This window comes from Haliaeetus albicilla, chromosome 7 (assembly GCF_947461875.1).
Source record: "Haliaeetus albicilla chromosome 7, bHalAlb1.1, whole genome shotgun sequence".
NCBI classification, from domain to species: Eukaryota; Metazoa; Chordata; class Aves; order Accipitriformes; family Accipitridae; genus Haliaeetus; species Haliaeetus albicilla.
The window spans coordinates 1707122-1731351 of record NC_091489.1 but is presented as its reverse complement, the minus strand read 5'-3'; the positions used below and the strand labels follow the sequence as shown (position 1 = coordinate 1731351).

General features: G+C 38.9%; 1 protein-coding gene across 1 annotated transcript in view; it reads right to left on the bottom strand.

Annotated features, from left to right (window-relative positions):
- Positions 1-24230, bottom strand: part of IKZF3 (IKAROS family zinc finger 3) — a 37604-nt gene extending 13374 nt beyond the window's left edge. The window contains exons 1-6 of the mRNA XM_069786385.1: positions 24130-24230; positions 18828-18881; positions 17458-17568; positions 4126-4386; positions 3266-3433; positions 1438-1554 (exon numbers count right to left, since the gene is read on the bottom strand). Of these exons, the coding sequence (XP_069642486.1) occupies positions 1438-1554; positions 3266-3433; positions 4126-4386; positions 17458-17568; positions 18828-18881; positions 24130-24136 (718 nt within the window). The 5' untranslated portion in view covers positions 24137-24230. The remainder of the gene's footprint in view (positions 1-1437; positions 1555-3265; positions 3434-4125; positions 4387-17457; positions 17569-18827; positions 18882-24129) is intronic.

Genomic DNA, 24230 nt, shown 5'->3' with positions numbered 1-24230 from the left:
GTAACATAAAACCACAGTTACAATATGTATGGGTTCTCATGAAAACCAAAACTTGCCGACGTTCTGATAACCATTTACTTTTACTAATGCTTTAAAAACACATCATTTGCTGAAAAGAAGATAGTCCATGAAAAACTATAAAACTCTAACTTCATTAAATCATTGTTTCCTTATGGCGGTTTTTGTGTGTGCATGTGTCATAAAGCCTGATACAGCAACCTACTCGCTCTGCACAGGGTAAGGACTCTTGTGCCCACATAGTTATCATCATGTATCAATGGGTCTTCACACTGGTTTTCAGGCCCAGCTTGTGATGATGCCTGCAGAATCTTTGCTTGATAATCATATCACTAAATAAAATATTATTATTATTATTATTATTAAAGGGCCTTGGTTAACATTGTCAGTGCTCTCAGCATAATTTTACATTTTAGTTTTCTTCTTTGAAAGCTGAGTTTAGCCTTTTCCTTGAAAAGAAAATTCAATTTGAAATTCATAATCAAAACTAGGAAGCTCTAGTCCTTAAAAAGTTATTGTTTGGTTGGTTTTTTAAGGCTGCACAGGAAAAGAATGGGAACCTGAATTCTGAAATTGTAGCCTCAGCTTTGCTACCGATTAGTTGTATAATCTTTTGGGAGGTCACAACCACTCCCTGACTCTGAATGGGAAAAGTAATTTTTTCCTCACTTACTGGCGTATTGTGGGACTTAAATCACACAAGTTCATTTTAGGATTTGAAATATTCAGGTGAAGCAGGCTCAAAGATTACGGCAGTTATTTTTCACCAAAGTATTTTCAGAACTGCAGCACTGAGACTGCAAAAAGGAAAGTAAGAAAAACTGTGTTTTGATACATTTTTACCTTCAGCCTTTGTCAAAGGCAGCTCTATACTTAAAGAAGTCCCTTACTTCTCACTATCTCCTAAGCTGATCTATCAGTGATCTTCGAGATACCACCCCATTTCCATGCCCTAGATCCATGCCACTGAAACATCCGCAAATTCTAACTGACTCTGACCAACAGTTCTTATTCTAAAGAAAAGGAAGCATCAAATGGACTAAGACATGTGAACAACTGTTGTCAACAACCATGGGCATCAACTCATCCAATAAAATAAGCCACATAATAGCATTAATGTAGGAATAATTTAACTTACTGTGAGTGTCACCTACAGAAATGCTGTGTACAAGGTATTTTAGATGTTTTATTCAAAGTAACTGTGAAATAAAGTGATTAAAATAAAAGCATTCTTTAACTAGTTGCCTGAGGGATGCATTAAACCAGACCCTTTTATAAGAAGTTACAGCCTCTTAGGTTACTGAAAATAATTGTGGTAAAAACTGTTCTCAGGCTGTGAATTAACAGCTTACCAGATGTCCTTTTCTACACACTGTGATGTACCAAAAAACCAAAACCACTGTAATGTGATAAACTCACCAGCCTCGCACATGCCAGCATTCTGCAAATAAGTACGGCACCGCTCCTTGTGCTCCTCTAATGAGCTCCTTTGCTTGTAGCTCCTTCCGCAAAACTCACATTTGTATGGCTTCTCCACTAGAAAAATAAGAGCGCAGTATAAAATAACCACAAGAGACTACTAAAACACTGTCTCCCTGACATTCAAGTATATAGTTACTAATAGCATATATTCAGCTCATGCAGAATGTTTTAAATTTCTGTTAAGTTTATGAGCACTATAATTATCACAAAATTAGGGTTACATAAGGGTGAAACCCAACAGACACACAGAGTTCCTCTTCATCCCCTGAGCTCAGCATCAGAAAAGAAGAGGACTTACAATTAGACACTGTTCCCAGGAGCTCAGGTTCCTAGAGCCCTGCTCTAGCTGACAACTTTTCTTGGTGTAACTTCCCTAGGGAAGACCAACTGTACCACTGCTAAACCGGGACTGCAACTGCCCTAACTGCCTGACCTAGGTCCTGCCTATACAGGATCTATCAAGGATTTCATGAAACCAGTGAAGTTAAACCAAACCAAAACCATATGTGAGGTTAATTTCCAAAGGCATTTATTGTACAGCAAATTATGTTCCCAATTCATTTAAGCTAAAGCAAACCTGTTTGTAACTCAAGATATCCATGCAGCCTTTCCCCGTGCCTCATACACAAGGACTGGAAGCACTTCCTAAATCGTCTCATTACTGTTTTGTGAATAGACATCTTCTAACACACCCAGGCACAATATCATCCCTGTACAGCACAAATATAACTAGCCTTACATTGTACACTGTGCAAAAAGACCATACTCCCTACTGCTAATGCAATTGTTCACTTATTTATGTGATTCACTTGAAGAGATTTTCTTTATACTGTTTAGTAAGACAGCTCTTAAAAACTTCAGTCACAATAACCACACGATGTGTTTGAAGCATGATGTTTTTAGCATTGTGCTGGTGGGGGACAGTCACCACCACTGTGGTGGGTCTTGATTAAACCAGAATCTCATTTATCCATGTCAGATAATCTCATTTTTAACTTTGATTCCTGGTGAGGTTGAACTTTTTTTTCTGTAAAGTGCAGTGCAGAGATAACATCATTTAGAATAAACGTTTTCTTTCTAGGTCCCTGTATAACACAGGATATACACAAATCAAAGAGTAAGCACAACCTGGCTCTTGTAGAACTGGGGGAACTAAGATTAATCAATTTATACCTGGCTTGTTATTCAAGTCACCTCAGCTCTATGCCTCCATTTCTCCCATCTGAAATGGACAGAACGCCCTACCAGTCTTAAGAAAAACCACTGCCATTTGTTGAGCATGTTAAGACATTCAGATGAAAGGCACTACACAACAGCGAGGTGTTAACTGGCAATAGAGTCATGCTGTCCTGGATTATGCTCCTAGAGCTATCCTAACAGCTCGGGTCAGGAACAGAAGGAAGTCCCAACAAAGCATGTCTTTCCACTACTCCTCAAATTCAGAGCTTGCTGGCCTAGCTAGCTCCACTCATTTGAAAATACGAAGGAGTTACTTTGTGCATGCAGGTATCAAGGCTGGCCATTTCTCACAGCACGCAGCTGTGACAGTGGGTTTCCCCTGTGCCCTCTTTCTGCATTAAGAGTGGAGCCAAGTCCCAAGATGGTTCCATCAGCACAGCAGGCAGAGTGAGTGGTCACTGCTATTTGTCGATTCTTCAAAACTAGACCGGCTGAGCAAACTTTGCTGACTGACTCTTTATTCTCCACGCCTACTGTCCTAGTGACACACATCTAAAACACATGAAGTGTCTTTGAAGTCACTTACCAGAATGTGTCCTTAAGTGACCTGTTAGCGCATCCCTCCTTTGGCAGGCATAACTGCAAAGATGACACTTAAAAGGTTTTTCCCCTGTATGTAGTTTAATGTGGCGGAGGAGGTTACCCTTCTGAGTAAAGGAAGCTCCGCACTGATTACACTGGAATGGCCGTTCACCTTAAAATGACATACAAAAAAGGACATTTAATGGTTATGTGGGTATCGTGCTATCCTCATACCCTTTCCTTTTTGGAAGAGGAAAGAATGAGATACTGGATCAATTTCTTTCTATAGAAACACACACAGCCCTTCCGTTGACTTCAGTGGGAGTTACATGCAGCTCTGGTGTCAGAGCTTCTTGTAACATTTGTACAACTATGGAAAACACTGTACAGTTTTTCCATGGAAATAAGTGTTCTGGAGGAGGCTGATTCCAACAAGCTAGCAATTTTTAGAAAAAAAAAAAAAAAAAAGTCTTATCTTACTGCAGGTCGAAACCTAAGATACTAATTGGTTTGTTGCCGAAGTATAGCACAAAGAGAAATACATACACAGACTAGAAATGGCAGCACAAAACCAATCTAACTTGTGTTTTGTGGCTGAAATACTTAAATGACATAGTGCCTTTCATCCAAAATTCTTAAAATGCCTCACAAATATGCTTTTACTAACATTCAATCCTGATAAGAAGAAAGGTGGGTAAAGTGAGGCACAGAAAAGTGAGTAACTTGCTAGAGATTACATGTGGCATCAAGGAGAGAACAAGGAAATCCTGATTTTGGTATCATTTTTTAAAATAAGTAGTCTAGATTACAACTTATTATCCTTTCAGAATTCAGCTCTTATAAGAATAACATAGGGATATTTACCAGTGTGGCTACGCTTATGAACCATCAAGACATTGAGGCTAATGCAGGCTAATCCACAGATATCACAATTCATTTTTCCACTAGCTGGCCTGACGTTGTCATATGAACCAGAGTGTCTTTCCAGTTTAATGCTTTCATATTCATTATATTCTCTGGGATAGGTGTAAGGCATTTCAGATTCTTCTGGGTTTTCCATAGGCTCTGAATTTAAAGCACTCTCCTCTCTTTCACTGTATTCACCTTTCACTTTAATCACATCATCTGCAGGTAAAACAAAGCACAAAAGTGAAAAAATGCTCATCTTAGGCACAATGAAGTATCTTAGGAAAAACTCACCAAAAATTACATAAAATTACATTATCAATCTTCCTAAAAGTTTTACTTTAATACCCAAAGCTGAAGAAATGCAGTTCAGACATGAATCTTCATGGGTCATGTATACTTAATGATACTCACAGTGAGATAACCTTTAAAAATATTGACCTGCCTGTTAATTACCTTTGACGGATAATTTCCCTCTAGAGATTATAAAAGTATAATATAGTACAAACGTCACCCGCAATTACAGGGTACTAGTCAGGATTCAAAAGAAAATACTTATTCCCACAACTCACAATTAGCCTGTAGAAATTAGCGTCACAGGCTATTCCTGTGAATTGAAAATACAGAACGACACAAATTAAAAAGGATACTTATATCTTCCTGTGGAACCCCTGGTGCTTGAGACATGCCTAAGACATGTGTCTGATCCAGTATAAGACTTCCAGTGCTCCCATGGTATAGATTCTCATCAATTAAGCCTAATCAACAATCCTAATTTTCACTTGCAAATTGCAATTTTTACCCAAAGATCTCAAATGTGTGAGGAGCATCCAATAATCCTGTATCATAAGGTTACTATGTGAGTAAAACTAGCAGAGGCAGAGTAAAGGTTTCCTGATAAATAAGTGTATCCCAGAAATGTTAAAAGATTTGTCCAAAGTCATATTGTGAACATGTGGCAAAGAACCCAAAGACTCACGAAGATTAGCATCCATGGCCTTTGAATAGATACCTGGACCTGTGGCCATGGCCAGAGAAAACCAAAGACATTGCCTTAAATGAATGCAGTTTTATGACAAGAGGAGAATGTAACAAGTAGCTAATAATTTACTAACAATAATGCTGTCATGTAAAAATATAAGCAAATTGGTCACACTATATAAACAGCTGATGATTCCCAACTTAGGTTGCTTAATTTCCTTTCCACTATTAACTCCAGCATTACCAGCACTTACATTAAAATCCCTACTAATTGACAGGACAGCTTTTTTCTGCTTAAAGCTGACTTCTCCATCTAGACAAGAGCTAGGCTATGGCTGAAACTTGAGTTATGCCTCAAGCTACCAAGTGAAGAGTACTAAAAGATAAAATACATAGTTTCCTGTTTGAAAGTATTGTTCTCATGGCCACCTGCTCCTCTCTCAAACTGAGGGTTAGACAGTTAAATATGGCACTTAATCACTTGTCCTTTCTCCAAAGTACAGAACATGGACTGCTGAATATGTATTAGCTCCGGTTCTGAGTAATAAACCACATCAAATGCCGAGAACAAACAATGGGTGACAGCGAAAATGAGGTGGCAACATAAAAGCAGCACTGAAAAATAAAGATCTGGCAACTAATACTTTCATGAAATCAAAATTTTCAACTATATTTTAGTGAGAAAATCACTCCCCTATCCTAAATGTTTGCACTAAGCCCAGCCAATCTATCTTACTTTGGGTTGAAGTGAGGTGGGAGAAACAGGTGGGTGATAATTTCTTCATCCTATGCAAGAATACACAGTAGTGTGGAGAACTCCGAGATTCTTCTTGGTGCTCTCCCTAGATGATGATATCCACAGAAGGCTGCTTTTTTCCCTATATTATTTGTTTTTATCCCCCTATCCTAGATGTTTTTTAGAGCTTGGTATTGGGACTGACTGCCCTGGTCCCAGAAGAGCTCACATAGGTTTGGGTGTTTGCTCAGAGGGTCACAGGGAGGTCTAGATTCACTTACAAATGAGCCATTTTTTCTCTGCACCTTCTTCAGTACTAGCTTTGCTTCACATCCCGGGGATTCCTACTTCCACTGCAACAGGGTCTCCCTCTGCAGGTACCTTCTGCTGCCAACTTCATGTCTGAGGGTGCGAGGGTGATTCTGCTATCAAGACTCCTTCAGAATTAGTTTATGCATCCATTTCCATCACTCTAAGGAAAAATTATTGCCAGTTGCTGAAAGTAGCTTTCAACAGAATCTCTTTCAAAAAAAAAAAAAAAAAAAAAAAAAGGAGTTTTTTGGTTGGTTGGTTGGTTGTTTTCCCTCTCAAAAGGAGGCAGTTCCAAAATAATTTTCTACATCCTGCACAGCATGGTAAAAGGAAGTACGCATTGCAGCTGCACCTTGTTGGTACTTTCAGAAACAATTTCAATTCCCACTTTCTACTTAACGTCTCACCTTTCGTCTGCATCAAATGCAAGTGCTTAGCAGTGGAGGACTAGTTGTAACCTCCAACTGAGACTTCTCTACCGTTTTCTACTGTTTCTCACCACAAGTTCATGGCTCACAGCTTTTCACTCTTTTACAGAGTTATGCCAGTGTTCATGTAGCGTAGCATGAAAGCTGGTTTGAGTTCCCCATGGCAAACACTTGCTGACTGGCACAAACTGGGCAAGCCATCCTATGGTTACACTGCGGAAAATAATTACCTCTGTATTTTCCATATTGCATGCTGACTGCTTGCAACACTTGTGTTTTCTTGTAGTAACAGAGAAGGATGCACCTGAATTCTGATCAAGGCTCTTCCACCGCTGCCTCCCCACAACAAACATCCCACTCCAGCTGTCAGTCATATCCCACCAAAGCTCGAGTGCTTTTCAGTTTGCATGTAGGCATTTGAAGAACCTCAACGGAAAAATTCACCTTCTGATGACTGAGAACAACAGACAGCAGAAGCCACTAGGGAAGAGGCTTTTTTTAACCAAATAAATGTTAGAAGTGTTGGAATTTTTCTGTCCTAACACACCTGTTATTGTTTAGAGTCTACTCTGCCTTCCTGACAGCAATACAGAACAAAGCTTTGGTACAAAGCAGTCTGACGAAAAGATGGCTCAGTACAGGTCAGCCTAAAATTAATCAAGTGGTTGCAGAGGTCTGAAGCAATCAAATTCCTTTTTCATCCCTGACTTTTGCTCTGTGTACTGGCACACACAGGGAATACTGTGAGATCAGGAGACTGGCAACTGTGTGGAAAGGTTTGTATCTGTCACTTAAAAATCATATCATCATATTTTCATGAGATTAGGGAGTTTCCAAGCTGGCCCACCTTAACCAAGAGGAAGGTGGCTGTAACTTCAAGTAGAAAAGGGAAATTTAACTGAGGAAAAACACAATTATCCCTAACAACACTAATGAAGTTCCCCCAGCTGAAGAAAGAAGAGCTATCATCTCTTCTATGCTTAGGAAAGTAAAGAGGTTGTAAGAGGAAAAAAACATTCATGGTGTCCAACCCAGGTAACTATTTTTCTTGAGGTAGTTCATGAAGGTAATATACACTGCAGAAAAAAATGTTGTAGATTTTACACAACAAAGTACCGGTGTGATGCGTTAAGGCTGATGCACATGGTTTCATTTCCTGGGGAGATGATTACAAGATGAAAGACGTACTCCAGAGTAATATTTTTGTTTCACCTGAAACACTGTAAAAACAATGGGTTCTGGAAAAAATCCAAAATAAAGCTGTGGTGGCAACTTCAGACTGAGTCACCCACCACATGAACAGTGCTTGTGTATGTTCTATAAAATGCATGAATAAAAAAAGAAGTCAATAGCAGCAAACAATTAGAGCAAGCTAGAGTGTTATCTTAGCTATTCTCTGTAGAAAGAAGTCTCAGAAGGAAAAAACCCCAATTACTGTATTTAATCCAAGACCTTGGCATCAAATATAGAGAAAATAACATAAGTTTTGTACTGTTGTTAAGCAAAGTTTACCAGTAGGGTTATGAAAAGCACAAAGAATAAAAACCAGAAGCTATTAAAGACAATGGCACAAAAGGGTGATGTTGCTCAAGTGTTTTACAAGGAGTGGGGTCATAATCATGAAATCCTCAGCACATGCAAAAAGTCAACTGGATAACAAAGAAACTTAATCATCTTAATGTGGCATTTTAATGATGCTGCTGATTTGCTATGCCAATTCAGAGATAATGAGCCCCTAATGCTACAGATGTTCAGCCAGACTAAAGAAAAAAAAAGAAAAAAGAAAAGCTTTTCTTGTATGCCATTTCCTAACTATCCAATTAAACAAATTGTGAAAGCATATAAATAGTTTACCAGGTTTTGACAGCTGTTAATAGGATTCAGATGCCGAAGAACAAGAAGGGAGTCTATATGTGTGCATATTGAAGGCTTCTTGTGACTACCTGGATTTGACAGGTATTAACTGATGATTCATCACCGTTATCTCCACAAATTGTCCCCAGAAATAGCAGTATAAAACCAAAACCTAGCGTACACATACTAGAGTTGATCCCCTCCCAGAATGCGAGATTCCTTTACCTAAACCAGCTTGAAACAGAACAGACATACATGGTGAAACTGAGAAAGTCAGTGGAGTTTCCAAATTAAAGTCAGAATCCTGCATGTTTACGAAAAACACCTCTACAATGGAATTAACGCACTGTGGGGGAAGATATGTCACGAATTAAAACACACCCATATTCCTTAATGAATAAAGAGAGATTTGCAGTACATCCCATCAAAATTACAAGCTGGGGAAAAAATAATAATTAAAAAAAAAAAAATATCAATGCTATACCTAAGTTTCTTTCCTTAAATAACAAGAAGAAAACAATTACATGTGACATACATGTATATATTGAAAATTTGGAGACTATAAGTAATGGGAAATTATAAAATGTGAAGTGACACAATAGCAACATGAGATAATTTGGTTTTTTTAATAGAGGCAACACAGTCAGAGATAAGGCAACTTTTCTCCATGTCTGTCTTCTACACCACTGCAGATATCAATTCTAGGGAAGGGAAAGGAGTTCAAGCCTTTTTGGCCCAACCTGGCTTTGTTTCTTTGACTCCAGTGATAAGCTCCCTTTTTTACAACAGCAGCAATGCTTTTATGAGATCATTGTTTGCCAACAAAGGAAGAAGCAATCACCTAGAAGCAGTATCAGCTTTCAGTTAGACAGCAGTGGCAACAACGGTAATGAAGACGTAGTGGCAATAAACGTGTACTCCCTCATACAGCACGAATGCCACTGGACTTGTCCCACTCAGGTGTTCCCACAGCTGAGGTGCCTTTTTGTGCCAAAGCAGATTCTTCTGCACTAAAAATCCCAAGTACTGCATTCAGTAATTCTGTTCTACCGTGCACTGGAAATCCATAGATTTCACTTCCTTGGCTTCCTAAAAATTATTACTTAGACATACTGGCTTTGATTTTATTTTATCTTTGTGCCTTCCACTATTTTCTTAGTACTGTTATTCAGTATCCATTTTTGTACAAAAAACAAGCATCTATTTTGTTTAGATAATGTATAAAGCATACTTGAGTGGTAATACCTAAATGAACCAGTGCAGTATGCACCTGGTGGAAATTTCACTTCTAAAAATAGGAGAGAAACTTTCATAATTCCCCTTTGTGGAGTGCATGCTCTATGGTAATGAGTTTCCTTGTTTTTATTGTGACTTGAAACAAAAATAGAAACAAATCAAATTGAAATGCAGTACTGAGAACTGGAAAGAAAAAAAAAACCACCAAACCAGGCATCATTTTCCAAGCACTTGGATATGTATTTTCTACTTCATTAATACCAGTATCTATCATTAAAACAGAGTATAATTTATCTAGCTGTACAATTAATTACAACAACAACAACAACAAAATCAAACACCACACATCATCTCCAAGCTCATGTGAGCCAGGAAACTTGAATTATGTAACTGATTCTTAAAGCATCTTATACAAATACAAGAATTTTTCTCATAAAGATGTATATTCCTGTGTAAATCTGTAATTTCATACCTGGTATTTCCCATCTGTTACCAATTTCTGCCTAATAATAATCTCATGGGGTTTTTAGGACTTTCATTCAAAAGGTTTTGAATATATTAAAGTTATATTAACAGAAATAGTGATAAAGGAAAAATGTTATTGAAAGCTGAGAGCTACCAAAGCTGGAGTTAAACAGAACAACTGCACAGCAACACCAGGCAGCACTAGGCCATGATTTAGGAAAGGACATGAAAAATAATGCATTTAACTGACACTACAAACAGGATTTGGGGAAGCAGAATGTTATTGCCTAAGACAACATGACTGGGGGCTAGAAAACTATGGTTAGTACTATGCTAAAACTATCACAGGATTTTTTTTTTTTTTTTTTAATTAAAAATGGTGTCAATAGCTTGCCATTTTTCCTCAACCGCCTATAGCCCCAGTGTTGCACAGAGAATCAGAGGGAACACCATCCCACATCCCTGGGCCTACAGTGCCCAGATTTTCCAAAGCCTGTCCCAGATTAATTTTGTTTCATTATGACACCTGTTAACATTATCCTTTCAAATCTTAATATCTTCAAAGTCTCCCTCTTAAAAAAAAGAACACAGAAAAAGATGAAACTGTATGAGTTCTTCCCTTCTGTTATGGTTAAGATAACATCACTCATAGAAAACATTTCTAAAATTACAATTCCTAAAGTCCAGAAAGCCATATACAATCACAACCGTTAAATCAGACTTCAATTAGACAGTTAATCAGAGAACATCTGGACCTTACAGTCAGACTGAAAAAGGCCACATGTTAAATTCAGATAATCACCTTCATTATTTATACCAAGGGACCTATTACTAATATGACCACTCAGGCATGATCATTGCTGGTCAACTGCTTTTTCAAATGAACTTCATATCTGAGAAGTTGAAAGTGTAGTTTCATTTAGCCTTTTTTTAATTCATCTCCCCAAAGCCTTTCTTTCAATGCAATATACTCTTGTGTTTGACAGTAGAAAAATATCATATGAAGAGAAAACATAACAATATGAAGAACAGGGAAATCTGTGATAAATATCAATGGAATTTTAACACCTATAAACTGAAGACAGGAGCTTGGTTCAGATGTTGCTCAAAATCCTTGAACACCATAATCTTCACAAAACTAAGTGTGTTGATTTGATTCAACTAGAAAAAAAAAATCCAGTAGTAAATAATCTAGATTCCGAGACTTGAATTTTAGATTACAAGTACATTCTCTCCAAATTGAGGCTTTTATAATTAAACACTTGTGTTTTACTTTTAGCCTTGTCTTCTCCAGAAGCATATGCATCCACTCTGTGTTCCCTTAGTAACATTCAGACCTGTACACCAAATTCAATCCTATCTGGCAGAGGGAAAAGCTTCTCAGAATTACTCTATTCTGACGATTGGCCTGTTCAACAGATGGCCCAGGAGTACCTGCATCTCCCAGAACCACTCCTGGAGGTGGTGCTCCTGCATCAGGAGAAACGGTCGGTGTGGCTGGCACACTTGGCAGGTGAGGTGCAGCAACAGACTGTTCAACAAGAATATATGGAATTGAGCTCTGAATTAAACAAAGTTCATAACAGCTCCTGCAGAGCAGCAGAAGGAACAAAAACAGGAACAAGAACTGGAGCACTTGAATGCAGCGTGATGGGAGGCGGTGTTGAGAATACGGCAAAGCTAGCCTGAGGTACCAGAAGTAAAACATGGCATCTAGCACACAACACGAACTTTGCATAATTCAATTAAAAGCCAGCAATAAGAGACAAGCCCACTGGAAACCGCGCTTCATCGATTCCAATGCTCATGGAACTATTTGGTGCGTTTTAGCAAAGTTTTGACGCTTGTGGATTTATTTCTGCTTTCCGACACCTTTCCAGCAGCAGAAACAGTAGTAAATTTGCCCTTTAAACTCACACATTTTGTGCCAAATGAACAGCCTAGTTTGGGGGCAAAACGTGAGTCATCTTAATTAACTGATTTCCTTTCCACCAACCCATATGTCTAAAAATGGATTATTTTCTACAATGACATGTGATTTGAGTTCCTAGGGCCGTTTTCTTAATCTTTGCTTATTTCCTGCTGGGGGGTGGGGAGGGAACACACCACATCTCATCTACCCTGGACTAGATTTTATTTCGATGCCAAAGGAATAAGTATTTCTCTCACCTTTAATTTCAAGGAATTATTTTGTATGAAGCTGAGACATACACTGTAGAACAAGTGAAGAAAAATGCAGTTTTAAAAGTTATGGAAAGGAGTCCATTATCTATTGAATAACACTGTGCATCCATTCTCCTTCCAGACCTTGTCTTGTCTGATAGCTTACACCGATAGCTACGATAGCTCAAAAGAAAATTTTGTTTTCTACTAACTATAATGGGTTAATTAGAATTAGGAATAGCTGCACTTTTCTGATTATTTCAAAACAATCAGAATATCCAAGTTTCTGTACCAGCCATGGGTGTCCTGGCCTACCCATGGTGCAGGATGGTCCAAGCTGATGTCAATCATTTACAGGCTGTGGTGACACAAATGACTGTGTTGATGTCACTGAACGTGCTTGGCAGCATTCCTGCTGCTGATAGTACAGTACCGAAGAGCTAAAACAAAGTCAAGAGGATCTTTTGTTGATAACACTCAGATGCGACTTTCAGTTCATGTGTAGCCACCAAAGCAGAGAGACCTGACACAGTTAAGCAGCACAGACTCCTTGCCTGGTTTTAACACTTACAGAAATCCCCTGTTAAGTGAACTTCTGCAGCAAAGTACTGCTGATGTTGTGAGATAACCCCTGAGTCCCATGAGCGGTAGGGCTCGATCTGGGCTTGGGAGATGTAATATTCTGATAAAAAACGGCACTTCCTTTTCAAGCAGATAAGTGCGTGTGCTAGCAGCACCACTGGAACCTCAGTACGCGCCTAAGCGAGGGTTTGTCATCCTCTCCTGTCTCACTCCAGCCTTTTAACCGCCCCCTTTCACACACCTAAATGCAGCAGCAATTAGCATCCATAAACCACAAATGTGGCTTCTATTTCTTTTTATTTCACAACCATGAAAGCTAGCTAACATTCATAACACCCAAAAAGTTGTCTGCCTCAACAGATGAGGGAATTAAGACATAATTAAACACTTGTGCTTGACTGTGACTCCCATAGGAAAGAACGTGGCTTTTTTTATTTAATTTTTAAATTAAAGATACTTCAACTTTGGCCACCAAAGGTAATAGTGTCAGGGGCACATAAAGAAACAAGGGAAATTAAGTGCTTCCTCCCCTATCTGCCTCATTGCTTGTCTCTTTTCAGACTAGATACAGGAAGCACCATGGGAACAGTGTATTTTTATGGTTGCAGGCAAGCATACACCATGTGCACCACAGCATGCAGCTTCCATTCCCTTGAGGCAAAAAAAGGTTTTTTCTTTCTCTTTTCTCCCCTCGTTCTCCATCAAGCTGTTAATTAACATATTACTATAGCCTTCTGCCTAATTGTTTGCCCTATACTTAGCAATCATCATAGTTTAAGCCCTTTTAAAAGGGGTGTATAATAGGACAGGTTGAATTGTTTTCATTGAACGGCATCTCACCTTCGTCAGTTATAACACAGACATATGAACAACACATCAGCCAGTGTGTTTGCATGTGCTGGGAGAAGTACAAATATAGAACTGTGTGCTGAAAAAGTGGATTTTCTTACACCAGACAAGCACCAGTTGAGATGATGTTTCAGCCCTATACACCAGTTTATTTAGAGCCTTTATGAAGTTTCTGTAGTCTTTTGAAAGGATCACAGTACCACTTTCTTCAGACCTACCATAAAAGGCTCCACCAAACTAGAGCTGGACAACATCTAGATTTGACCAGGCTCCAACTTCTGCTCAAAGTCTCAGAATAAGTCCCCACAGTGTATTTAGAGTGTCACCCATTAATAATGCAATACTCACAAAAAATGGATAGTCCCAGAAACTGCAAGATTACTACGTACTATGAATGGTTGACAAAACATGGAAAAACCAGACATAATTGTACTGAAGAAAAACATGTTATAGACATATTAAGGCAGTGGAAAGCAGGCTATCAAATGCTTGATCTCTCTCTATGAGTCAGTGGCCTCATGTTCTCATGAGGGCCTTCAGCAGATGGAACAAACCCTGTGGGCATGGATCACGCAGGGATTCAGGATTAAAAAAAAGGGAGATTCTTATGTGATGCGGGCTATCATCAACAATGAACTGTGAAGATATTGAAGTGGAATTGCTCACTCACAAAAGGGATGGATCACAAATACCACAATTAACATTTATGAGAACCACACAAACATTTTTCATTATTTATCTTTAAATTTGATATGTAATGAGGGTATTAGTGATCAGACCTGGAAAGTGCCAAATAGAGCTTTTTTTTCCTTTAAACAGACAGACTTTTCAGGTGTAGGCAGGATATAATCCATTTCCCAAGAGCCATCACCAATACTGATGATATTTCTATTCTGTGATTCTGGAGAATACTATATATTCATTTTTACCAGGGTTAGTGATCCCCAAATGATAATACTCCCACCAGGGCAGCACTGTCAGAATGTGGTTTCGCTTATCTAGAAGTAAGACAGATAGTTATTGACCCGCAGAGACTACTCAGTGACTAACATAGCTGCTACTGTTACATAGTAGGTATGACACGAAAGCTAAGATTATTTGTGAATTTTAGTATCCAACAGCAACTGAAGTGGCGCTGGGCTTTAGGAAGAAATTTAAATACACCTACCGATATTCGCACAGCCTAGACTACTAGCACAGCATGCTTAACTATTTAAGATTTATTGTGCTTCCGGTATCAGAATGATTGTAGAGAACTGTATGTGAAGCAATGAAGTAAACAGTATATATGTTTGATTTTGTGCCATTTTACACTGAGACACTGCAGCTCTCTTTTTTGTGCATTTAAAACTGCTTTCTCCTAGCAATCATGTCTTTATTCCTACAGTGAGAATCAAAGAATAGAGCACTGTGGTACTGAGTAGGTTTGTACTCACTTTGTAATGAATGAATGCTTTAATGGTAAGGGAGTCTATCAGAGTGAAATGATGGTTTATTGATATTTATAGCATTATCTTTGAGACGTAAGTTTTCAGTATTTGCATTCCAGAACAAATCATAAAGAAACTTTAAGCGATCAGCAGCCATATAACACAAAAATGGAGTGCAAGAGCAGTATCAGTGTAAACATTCTCTCACAAGTGTCTAAGTTGTACCTGACATAAATGTATGGAAAAGAGCCTGAGAAATGGTACTGAAGCTGAAGGGCATAGGACAGTCAAGGAATGGAAAAAAGACTTGCTAGATGCCATGATGCTGTAAATGCAAGCGGTACAGACAGGCCTCCTGGAATGGGAAGGTGGGGAGAAGCTAGAGCAGTTCCTCTTGGGACGGTCAATACTGAGGGTTTTGTGAAAGAAACGCTGTCCTGGCTTCCTGTATCCACAGCTTAGTGACTAGGAGGAGTGAAGGGCAGGGACACTGGGAAAGCAGAGACAGAAGTGAGCTAGAGCAAGTGGAAATGGCATAAGGGCTGGACAAATAGCTGGAATATGGCTGTATTTTATGTGCTGTGTTATCTGAAAGAGAGATCAGATGCCTTGGATGTAGAAAAGGCTCAAGCATTCCATGTTCTGTGAATAAAACCATCAAAATTCTCTTTTTAGGGTAAGCAGAACAGAACTCACCTGCCCAAGATAGCTTCTGCACCGCAGACATCTATGCTAAGCTACTCTCCACCGACTATAAATGGAGTCCTGCTAAGAAGCAGTTACTCTGGGGACACGAGGCATTTCATCCTAGGTCAGACACCCAAATTTAGTCAGAAAACCTGCGTGCTCTCTCTCCATCGACTGTCAAGAAAGGCCAGACACCAGTACAGTTCTAGACACTGGTACTGTAGATACACAAGTGAGATTAATTTCACCCTCCTCATGGACTTTTTTGCTAGTGCAGTGCTCCCTTGAGTGTTTTATGTTGTTTTGTACTTTGTTAATAAATAGATACAAGTTTAAACTTTAATGCAAAAATTTAACACCTGAACATTTCATTTTAGTTCAAAATAAAGTCATCACATTTGTGTTTCAGGGAACAACCAAAGCTATTTGGGCAACCAAAACAGAGACAATTCTTTAGTGATTAACTTGATTCATGTGATACAAAAACACTACTTCAAAACTACTAACCAAAGCCACAGACATAGTTTGTCTTGACACTGCTGTACTGCCATGGACATGCAGTACTTGAAAGGCAACGTGAAACTGGTAAAACAATCTATGTCTTTTCCCCAGTATATGTATACCACATCCTCTACCAGGCAGCATTTTTCACTGTTTGTGGTTGAGAACTGGCATAAATGAACACACTCAGCTCACTGGCAGGAATGTTTATTAATGCTGTGATTTCAGTTTATGAGCTTCTAGATCAAGGAGGAAATTCAAAGTCTCTTGCTCTACATCTATGTCATATACACATATACAAATCCTGAACTCTGAGGGCCTGTAAGATTGCTGAGTCCAGGAGGTGCTGCTTTTATCTGTTAAGTGAAGGGGGCCTACTAGTTTTTAAAGATACACAGAAATATGCACTTATGTAGGCCTTCTTTTAAATTAAAAATAGTGCATATTGTTTTAGCATTTTATTCATACCTGCATCTTCTTTCAGTTGTATAGGAAGGGTTTACTGTTCAAATTAAACAATAAACATGGTAAACTGACCAACCTTCTGTTAACGCACAGTTTAAAGTACAGGATTACTGCTGCAGTTTTAAATTCTACAGGGCTGAGTTGTTCTATGAATTTGAAGTAACTTGTCCTTTCTTTCAAAAAAAATTTGCCAAGTTATTTTTCAGATATCAGAGCAGCTTAACAACATTAATAAAAAGTGCAGTCCTAACACACGCATTTGTCATATGCAAACTACTTTTAAGAATTTGTATGCTACAACACACATTAAAAGAGCTCACCATATGCACATGCTTTTTTATCTTGCTATCCATATTTCATAGATCCTGTAAAAGTGACCTTTATAAAATGCACTTGATGTTCCCTGATGGAAAACAGTTGCTCCTCCTTTAGAGCATGTTAAAACGCTCTAAACTAATTGTATTGTTACTCCTTTTACAAGCATGCATGAAAACCAGAGCCATGATCCAGAATAAACTTTCTAATCACTCTCATAGCATAATCAGATGAATAAAAAGACAAAATATAACTATTATTTTTCAGAATTCAATCTCCACTTTACCTCCTGCTTCTTCATTAGACTGATTGTGTTCCTTCATATCTTCTGCATTATCCATACTTTCCATTTCCTGGGATTTGTTCAGATTACAGTCTGTCAAAACCTCCTGTCCTTCTGGAAAAAAAAAAAAAAAAAAAAAAAAAGCAAACCCATAATTAACTACTTATGCTCCAAGAATACTTCCAGGTGATTACCTCAAAGTATCTGCAAACTCCCAGTATTGCCTACAATGTTCTTCCTATAGACAGATTAGTTGCAATTTGGTTGATTGGATTTGCTTCCCAAAGTCATATACAAACTCTTGCACAGAGTACACACCTTCAACAAGTCTTAAGCTTTTGCTCAGATTTAACTATTCTGAAGGTTGTTCTAAATGACAGCAAAACAGGAATAAAATCCAGTATATGTAACTCTATGTATCACCTGTATTCTGACAACTGCTGCTAGCAGGCAAGCAAGCAAGCTCTTCAGAGCATGGAAAAGGAATCACAGCTTTACTTTGTTCATTTGGGCAAAATATTAATCATTCTGGCCCCAGGCCAGGAAACTGCTCAAGCACGTTTAATCGGAAGCCTCTTTGAAGCCAGTTGCACTTCTCTACTTATTTCACATATGTCTTTTTAAACATCAACATTATCAGAAAGTTTTCTGCTGATCACTGTGGCAGCAGTATGTCCCAGAAATCCAAGCCTCTCTTCTCTGAAATAAAGCCAAACTTTTCACTATAGTGAAATTTATTTGGGTGACATTTTTTCAAATAAAGCTTCTTTCATAAAATCCATAATACAGAGTAACTCAATATTATGCATATTTCTGTACATTTCAGATCAGTATTTTGTTTAAAAAACTGACAGTGTTTTCTTTCAACAATCCTGTGAATTTTTAAAGTTCACAGCAACATTCGGAAATTGCTGTTAAAATTATTTAACAGTTGGATAGTAAAAACCCCAACCCTTCTCAAGCTAAATATGACATTGGATCTGAAAAAAAGTTTTATTTTTTGATTGAGTAAAACGTGTCCAACTTACACAAGAGGTTTGTTTTCATATTTTCAGAAATGCAGTCAACCAAAAGAATCACATTATTCTTGCTTCCCTAATCAAAACTTCCAGCTTTCTTCTGAAAACATTTCCTTTCCTACTATAGAGTCTTTTTTTCCCTTTAGTATAATTTTCCAATATTATATTGAACTTCCACAGTTTTATTTCAATTCTAGAATTTACTTTTTGCCTTTAATGCCCAGCTTTGTATTTGTGACTGTGCTACTCAGTGTCCTGGGAATCTAAACAAGCTGCAATTCATACAGTTTTCTCCATTTAAATTTAAAATTTTCCAAGAGAGGGTGAAAGAACATAACTTGAACAGCACCATACCTGCAGCCATAGGCTGTTCCTGAGAATTACTTAGGTCCATACCTGCCTGTGAATCTGCAAAAGACAGAAAAGCAGCCTGAGTTGCTTATATTTAGAACCATTCATGACACAGTTATTATAATCTTATAAATTCCCATTTTCTTGACTGAAAGCAAAATTGAAAAAAGCAAAATTTTCAAAGAAATAAATATCAAATAATTGTTATGTTTCGTTGCACAACTTCTTTGTATCTTGAGCACTGGCATGTGCCCAGAAAAGGGATTAAGTATTATTTTCTAACTTCAAAAAATTATAGAACATAATAAATACACTTTCGATTTAACATCTCATTTTGCACCTGTGAGCACAGCATAGTGGTAGTAACTCTACATGAAGTGAATTTCTATAAAACATAAATTACAAGATATTTTTACATTCCTTTTCCAATACAAAGGGAAAACCCTATTATCTTCACAAGATCTACTTGGCTTTCATAGGAATGCAAGTCTAATTCCCATTTAGAAATTCTGATAGGGATCAAATGTAAGGAATTTTAAAAAAAGTTTAGAGGACTACGTATGTGGCCTGGTTTCCAAAAGTGCTGAGCACTCAACAGACCGCTCTGAAGACAATATAACCCACAGGTATTTACATCTCCCACTCCAGTGCCCAAATTTAGGCTGGCGAGTTTAACTGGAGGTTCAGATCTGACCTGTCCAGTTAAGTCTTTACTCAATGCCTTGCTGTCTTGAGATTTCATTGATATGAGGGTTGATTTTCTTACCAGTGTCACAGCTACCTGCTCCCTTCCTCCTTTCTTTCCTCTCGCTTTTTCCCTCTTTTTTTACATACTGGAAAATCTTTTATCATCTTTGAACATAAAAAATAATAGCTCCAGGACTTGTAAAATTCATTCCTGGCAGTTACATAACAGAAATACACATGCAGTGGCCATGAGGTGTTAACCACTAGTGACATTTACCCCATAATTATCTATCTTTACCACCACTGCATATGGAACATTTTTGTGGTCTCTGCAACGTCAAAATATAAAGCTCTGTTAACTCTACAGCAAAGCAGCCTAGTATCAGATGAGGCTATCCAAAAAACTGCATGAATAGAGAATGGGCTGATGCATCCAACAAAATAAAGGCAAACTCAGAGAAGAAAAAAAACCCAACAATAGAACTGCCCAACAAAGGTTTTTTAAATGTTTGGTTCTATTGTTTCCTAAACGAAAGCATTCAGCTCCCGTTTCTCAATAATAAGTCTAAGAGTTACACTATGCATGTAGTTCCCACTGCTCTTAACTAGCTATTACCAAAGAGCAGCAAGAAAAAAAACCACTATTAATGAATCAAGCCATCCAACAGTGACCTGAGCTCTTCAGGGTGTAACTCCTGATTGGAGACAAGTTGTTAAGCTATTAGCGTTTATGAAATGTATCCTAAAATTAAATCAGAGTTCCTATCCTTTCATGCAAATTTAGCATGAATGCAAGCTCTTCATTAAGAGTCTTTTATTAGAGCTAAGAATGTTGCCTTGTGTCATAAAGGCAGTCATGGAATTAAATGACAAAAAGTTCAAATATTTACTAAATCTGTATTTTTAAAAGAAATAAATAAGATCAAGGAACTCCATAGTTACAGCTCTTAATTTGTCTTTGTTTCATTTTATCATACCAGGAAAAGTAAGGTACAAAGAAGCAGACCAATTTATACTGTGAATAATGATGGGGAAACACTATTAAATACATGGGACATGAACAAAATTCTCTCTAGTATTGATTTTAATTTTACATTGCAATAATATAGATACTTAGATTATACAAATCCTTGTGATTGTGCAAATAATTAAGCTTTCAGCAAGACAATGAAACCCTCATTATTCTGTAATACTTGAATTCGATTTTAATTGCATTCAGAAATCCTGTGCAGTTGCCCCATTTGGGTGATAAAGCACTGACCTGGTCAAAGCCCCAGGATTAAGCAAAAAGGGTGCCTGCTGGGTGGGGGGAGAGGTGTGGCTTGGAAACTCTGCAGCAATTCTGCCTTCCCCAGTTTTGCCAGGAGGTCTTGAAATGAAGAATTAAGAGCCCCTACACAGCTGCTTCAAATCAGATAATTCTGCATATATTCCTGTATAGCTATATTGTTTTAGAAACTATTGTATTCCCCAGGACATCTCCGGAGCACACAGTCACTCCAATAAGGATGCATACATTGCTATAGCTTATTGGGTAAATCGCATCAGCACAAGCTTCTGTGTGTCGGGCTAAGTGCAACACCCCTACCAGTCAGTCAACTGTTCTGTTCCAAGCACCTCTGAACTGCAGCTACGGGGTGACTTGGCAGAGAACGGCACTGCCTGAACCACGCGGCAGCCTAGCAGGACCTGTTCAGCCAGTCCTCAGATGCTCATCTACTTAATGTTGAGATGGTCTCTGCATATTTATTTACATTTTGTTGAGCATAACAGGTTCCTGTCCATGATGGGCTGCTGGGCAGTACAATCCTTCTGAGGAGATAAGAACTACGACACACTGTATAACGTTTCTCTTTTCTTTTGAGAAATATCCCAGTCTCTGTAGCACTTTCAAGCCTCCAAAATCCACTCATCAGTACCTGGTTTCTTTACGATATTTGTCTTAAGCAGCTTCTTACAGCCTTAGCGGTCTCTTAAAATTTAACCTCAGGTCTCTTTCCCAAATAAAGTATTTTAAGCCAGATCCTTCACTGTGTCACCTAAATGTGCCAGGAGGAGAAGGTCTAGGAAGCTTCCATCCCCGATTCTGTACAAATAAGACCATATTTCTACCTAATGTTCAGAAAAGCACAACGCGGGAAATCACTTACAGAACACGCTAGTCTTCCCAAGCTTCAAAGAGGTCCACTGACTAGGGCGCATGGAAAGAAGACGCTTGTCTTGTGTGTGTCGCAGCTGACGCACTATGTTCATTTACAAAGCAGAAGTAAAATTCATGTGCTTTAGAAACCAATCCTTAGCCATCCTGTGTTCTACACCAATAGCCAAAGTGAGCAAAAATATTCAAATAGCATGCTAAAAAAGTGCTATGGCATTTTAATACATAACTGTATTCATCTTTTATCCTGGTATTTGACCAGTTAATAGAAGCAACAAAACAGCCTACCTGTATTTTAACCCCCCTAAAATGGATGTTTTTCAAGTAAATGATAACACTAATACCCTTCTATCATCAATACAGCTGTAGCCAACTGAATGGCAGGTACATCTTGAATTATTATAATCTTACCTGTTTGCCTCCACAGTGAAAACCAGAACAGAACATTGTCTTTTTACTGCCAGCTGCAGTTTTCAACCCAACAGCATTGCGAAGGGCATGTCTTTGTAAATCCCATACGCTCTTAGTCCTTCTATCACGGTACATGGAGCAAATGCAGCCTGTTTCCTTGTCTTTGTGCCATCTTAAGAGGCACAAGCAAGCCAAAATAAAACACACACCAATCTTGGCCCTTGCCCTACAGCCTTAGACCCCCACAGCCTTATCCCTAAATGCTCGCAGCGGAGCCAGCGCCTTTGCTACGCACAGCAGTCAACCTCTTTCACCCCAACGTGTTTTTCACCCCAACGTGTTTTTCACCTTCAACCCGCATTGCGCGATTAAAGAGAGAAAGCCTATCTAATTTCCCCACTGAATGGCCTTCTTCAGCACTTACAGTCTCAATGGCTTTCTGAAGAAGGTACCCTGGACCAAATAAACTCTTTGCAGGGTGTCTGATACTTTGCTGCTCTTAAGCGCCACATTATGTTTGAAATGACACGGGCATTTTTTAAGTGCACATGTCATTTTGGGAAGAAATCCTGATCAGCAGTGTGTAACTAAGGATAACATTTTTCTCATATTGTAGCGTATGACCTTCTAAAACCAGCAGAGTATCTTCCAATGTGCTTTGGAATTCAACATGTTCATCGCAGTACAGCAAATGGAAATGACAGCACGAGGTCAGTTCTTGTGATCTTTGCAAAAAACAAACCAGTCATGAAGAGATGCAACCAAGTAAAGACTGCAGATTTCGGCTTCCTAGACCCATGTCTCAAACACCGTCTCTTGCCAGTGCCTGCAAGTCCCCCGGTCAGTGACTGTACTGATCGCAGAAAATCAAGGACAGAAGTGTTACCCCATTGTCCTCAATGGCAAATTTCCCACTGCCTCCAGTGGAACTGAGATTTTCCCAAGACCCATGGAAACAGAGACACTTGGCAGTTGCTGTATCCAGAGATAACACAGTAGAACACTTTTACATTAACTTCATCCCAAACAGAACAAACTCTGGCACATTAACTGATCCTCATAATCCCCACATACAGAACTAAAACCTGAAGGATTATTTGCATGTTAACTTTAAGCGTACAAGAAATAGGAACACAAAAAGGACACTTCTTAAATAATCGCAGCTGTAATGGCAGAAACATGCTCATTTTCTAATCAGAGACTATACCAACATACCTAAAGAGCTTTTTTCTCCCACAACAGACATACAGTGGATCCGACTTGACCAAGAAAACGAGGCTGCATTTTTAAGTGCCGATCTGCCACCAGACCCATTCTTTCAAAACATTAGTTACATCTCTCAAGCAGTGATAGTCTCGATTCAGTCAGACTCTATGCGAGTAATTATTTAAATACAAACATTTTAAAAGCCTTTAGCAAAGGAGAACACATTTTTAAATAGGCAGCTGCATCTAACTTAAAATAACCAAAAACCTGAAGTCATGGAGACACAGGAGAATCTAAACTCAAGCCCTTAAAAAGATGAGTTGAAATAAAAATATCCACCTCTGAAATTAATGAATCAAGTGATGCTTTGCAATGCTTCTTTGCCAGGCTTGTTAAAACACTGGTAATTTAGCTTTTCTTCCCAAAGGAATTACGCCGTAGCCCAAGATTAACTCGCAACTTGTTTTTTTTGCTGAAAAGTTACACGCACGTTTTACAAGCGAAGAGGAAACCAACGCGCCTTTTAATTCGTTAAAACCTAGAATACGAACGGCAGATAAAGCGGGCTCTAAACCCCAACTTTATCATACATGTTGTGATGTTTCTGAAATTAAACAGAGCGGGGGGGAAAAAGCCCCGTTCGTTTCCTGTTTAATTGCAACACGCGATTAGATTTCTCCTCCAGAGGCTGCAATCTCTCTGCAGAAAGCGCTGAAGAAGCCGCCTGGAAGTAAGCGGGAGGTGGAGCACGGTGCGAGCGCCCCGAGCGGGGTCGGCGGGGAGGAAGGGGAGAGCGGCAGCGCCTTCTCCCCCCCCCCGGGAAAGAGCGGGGTCGTTTCTCACCTTCCATGCTCCAGCCGCGGCTCCCGCCTCCACCTGCCCGCCCGGCCTCGGGAACTGTCGCCGGAGCTCACCGGCCTCGCCTCCCCCTCCCGCCCGCCGCC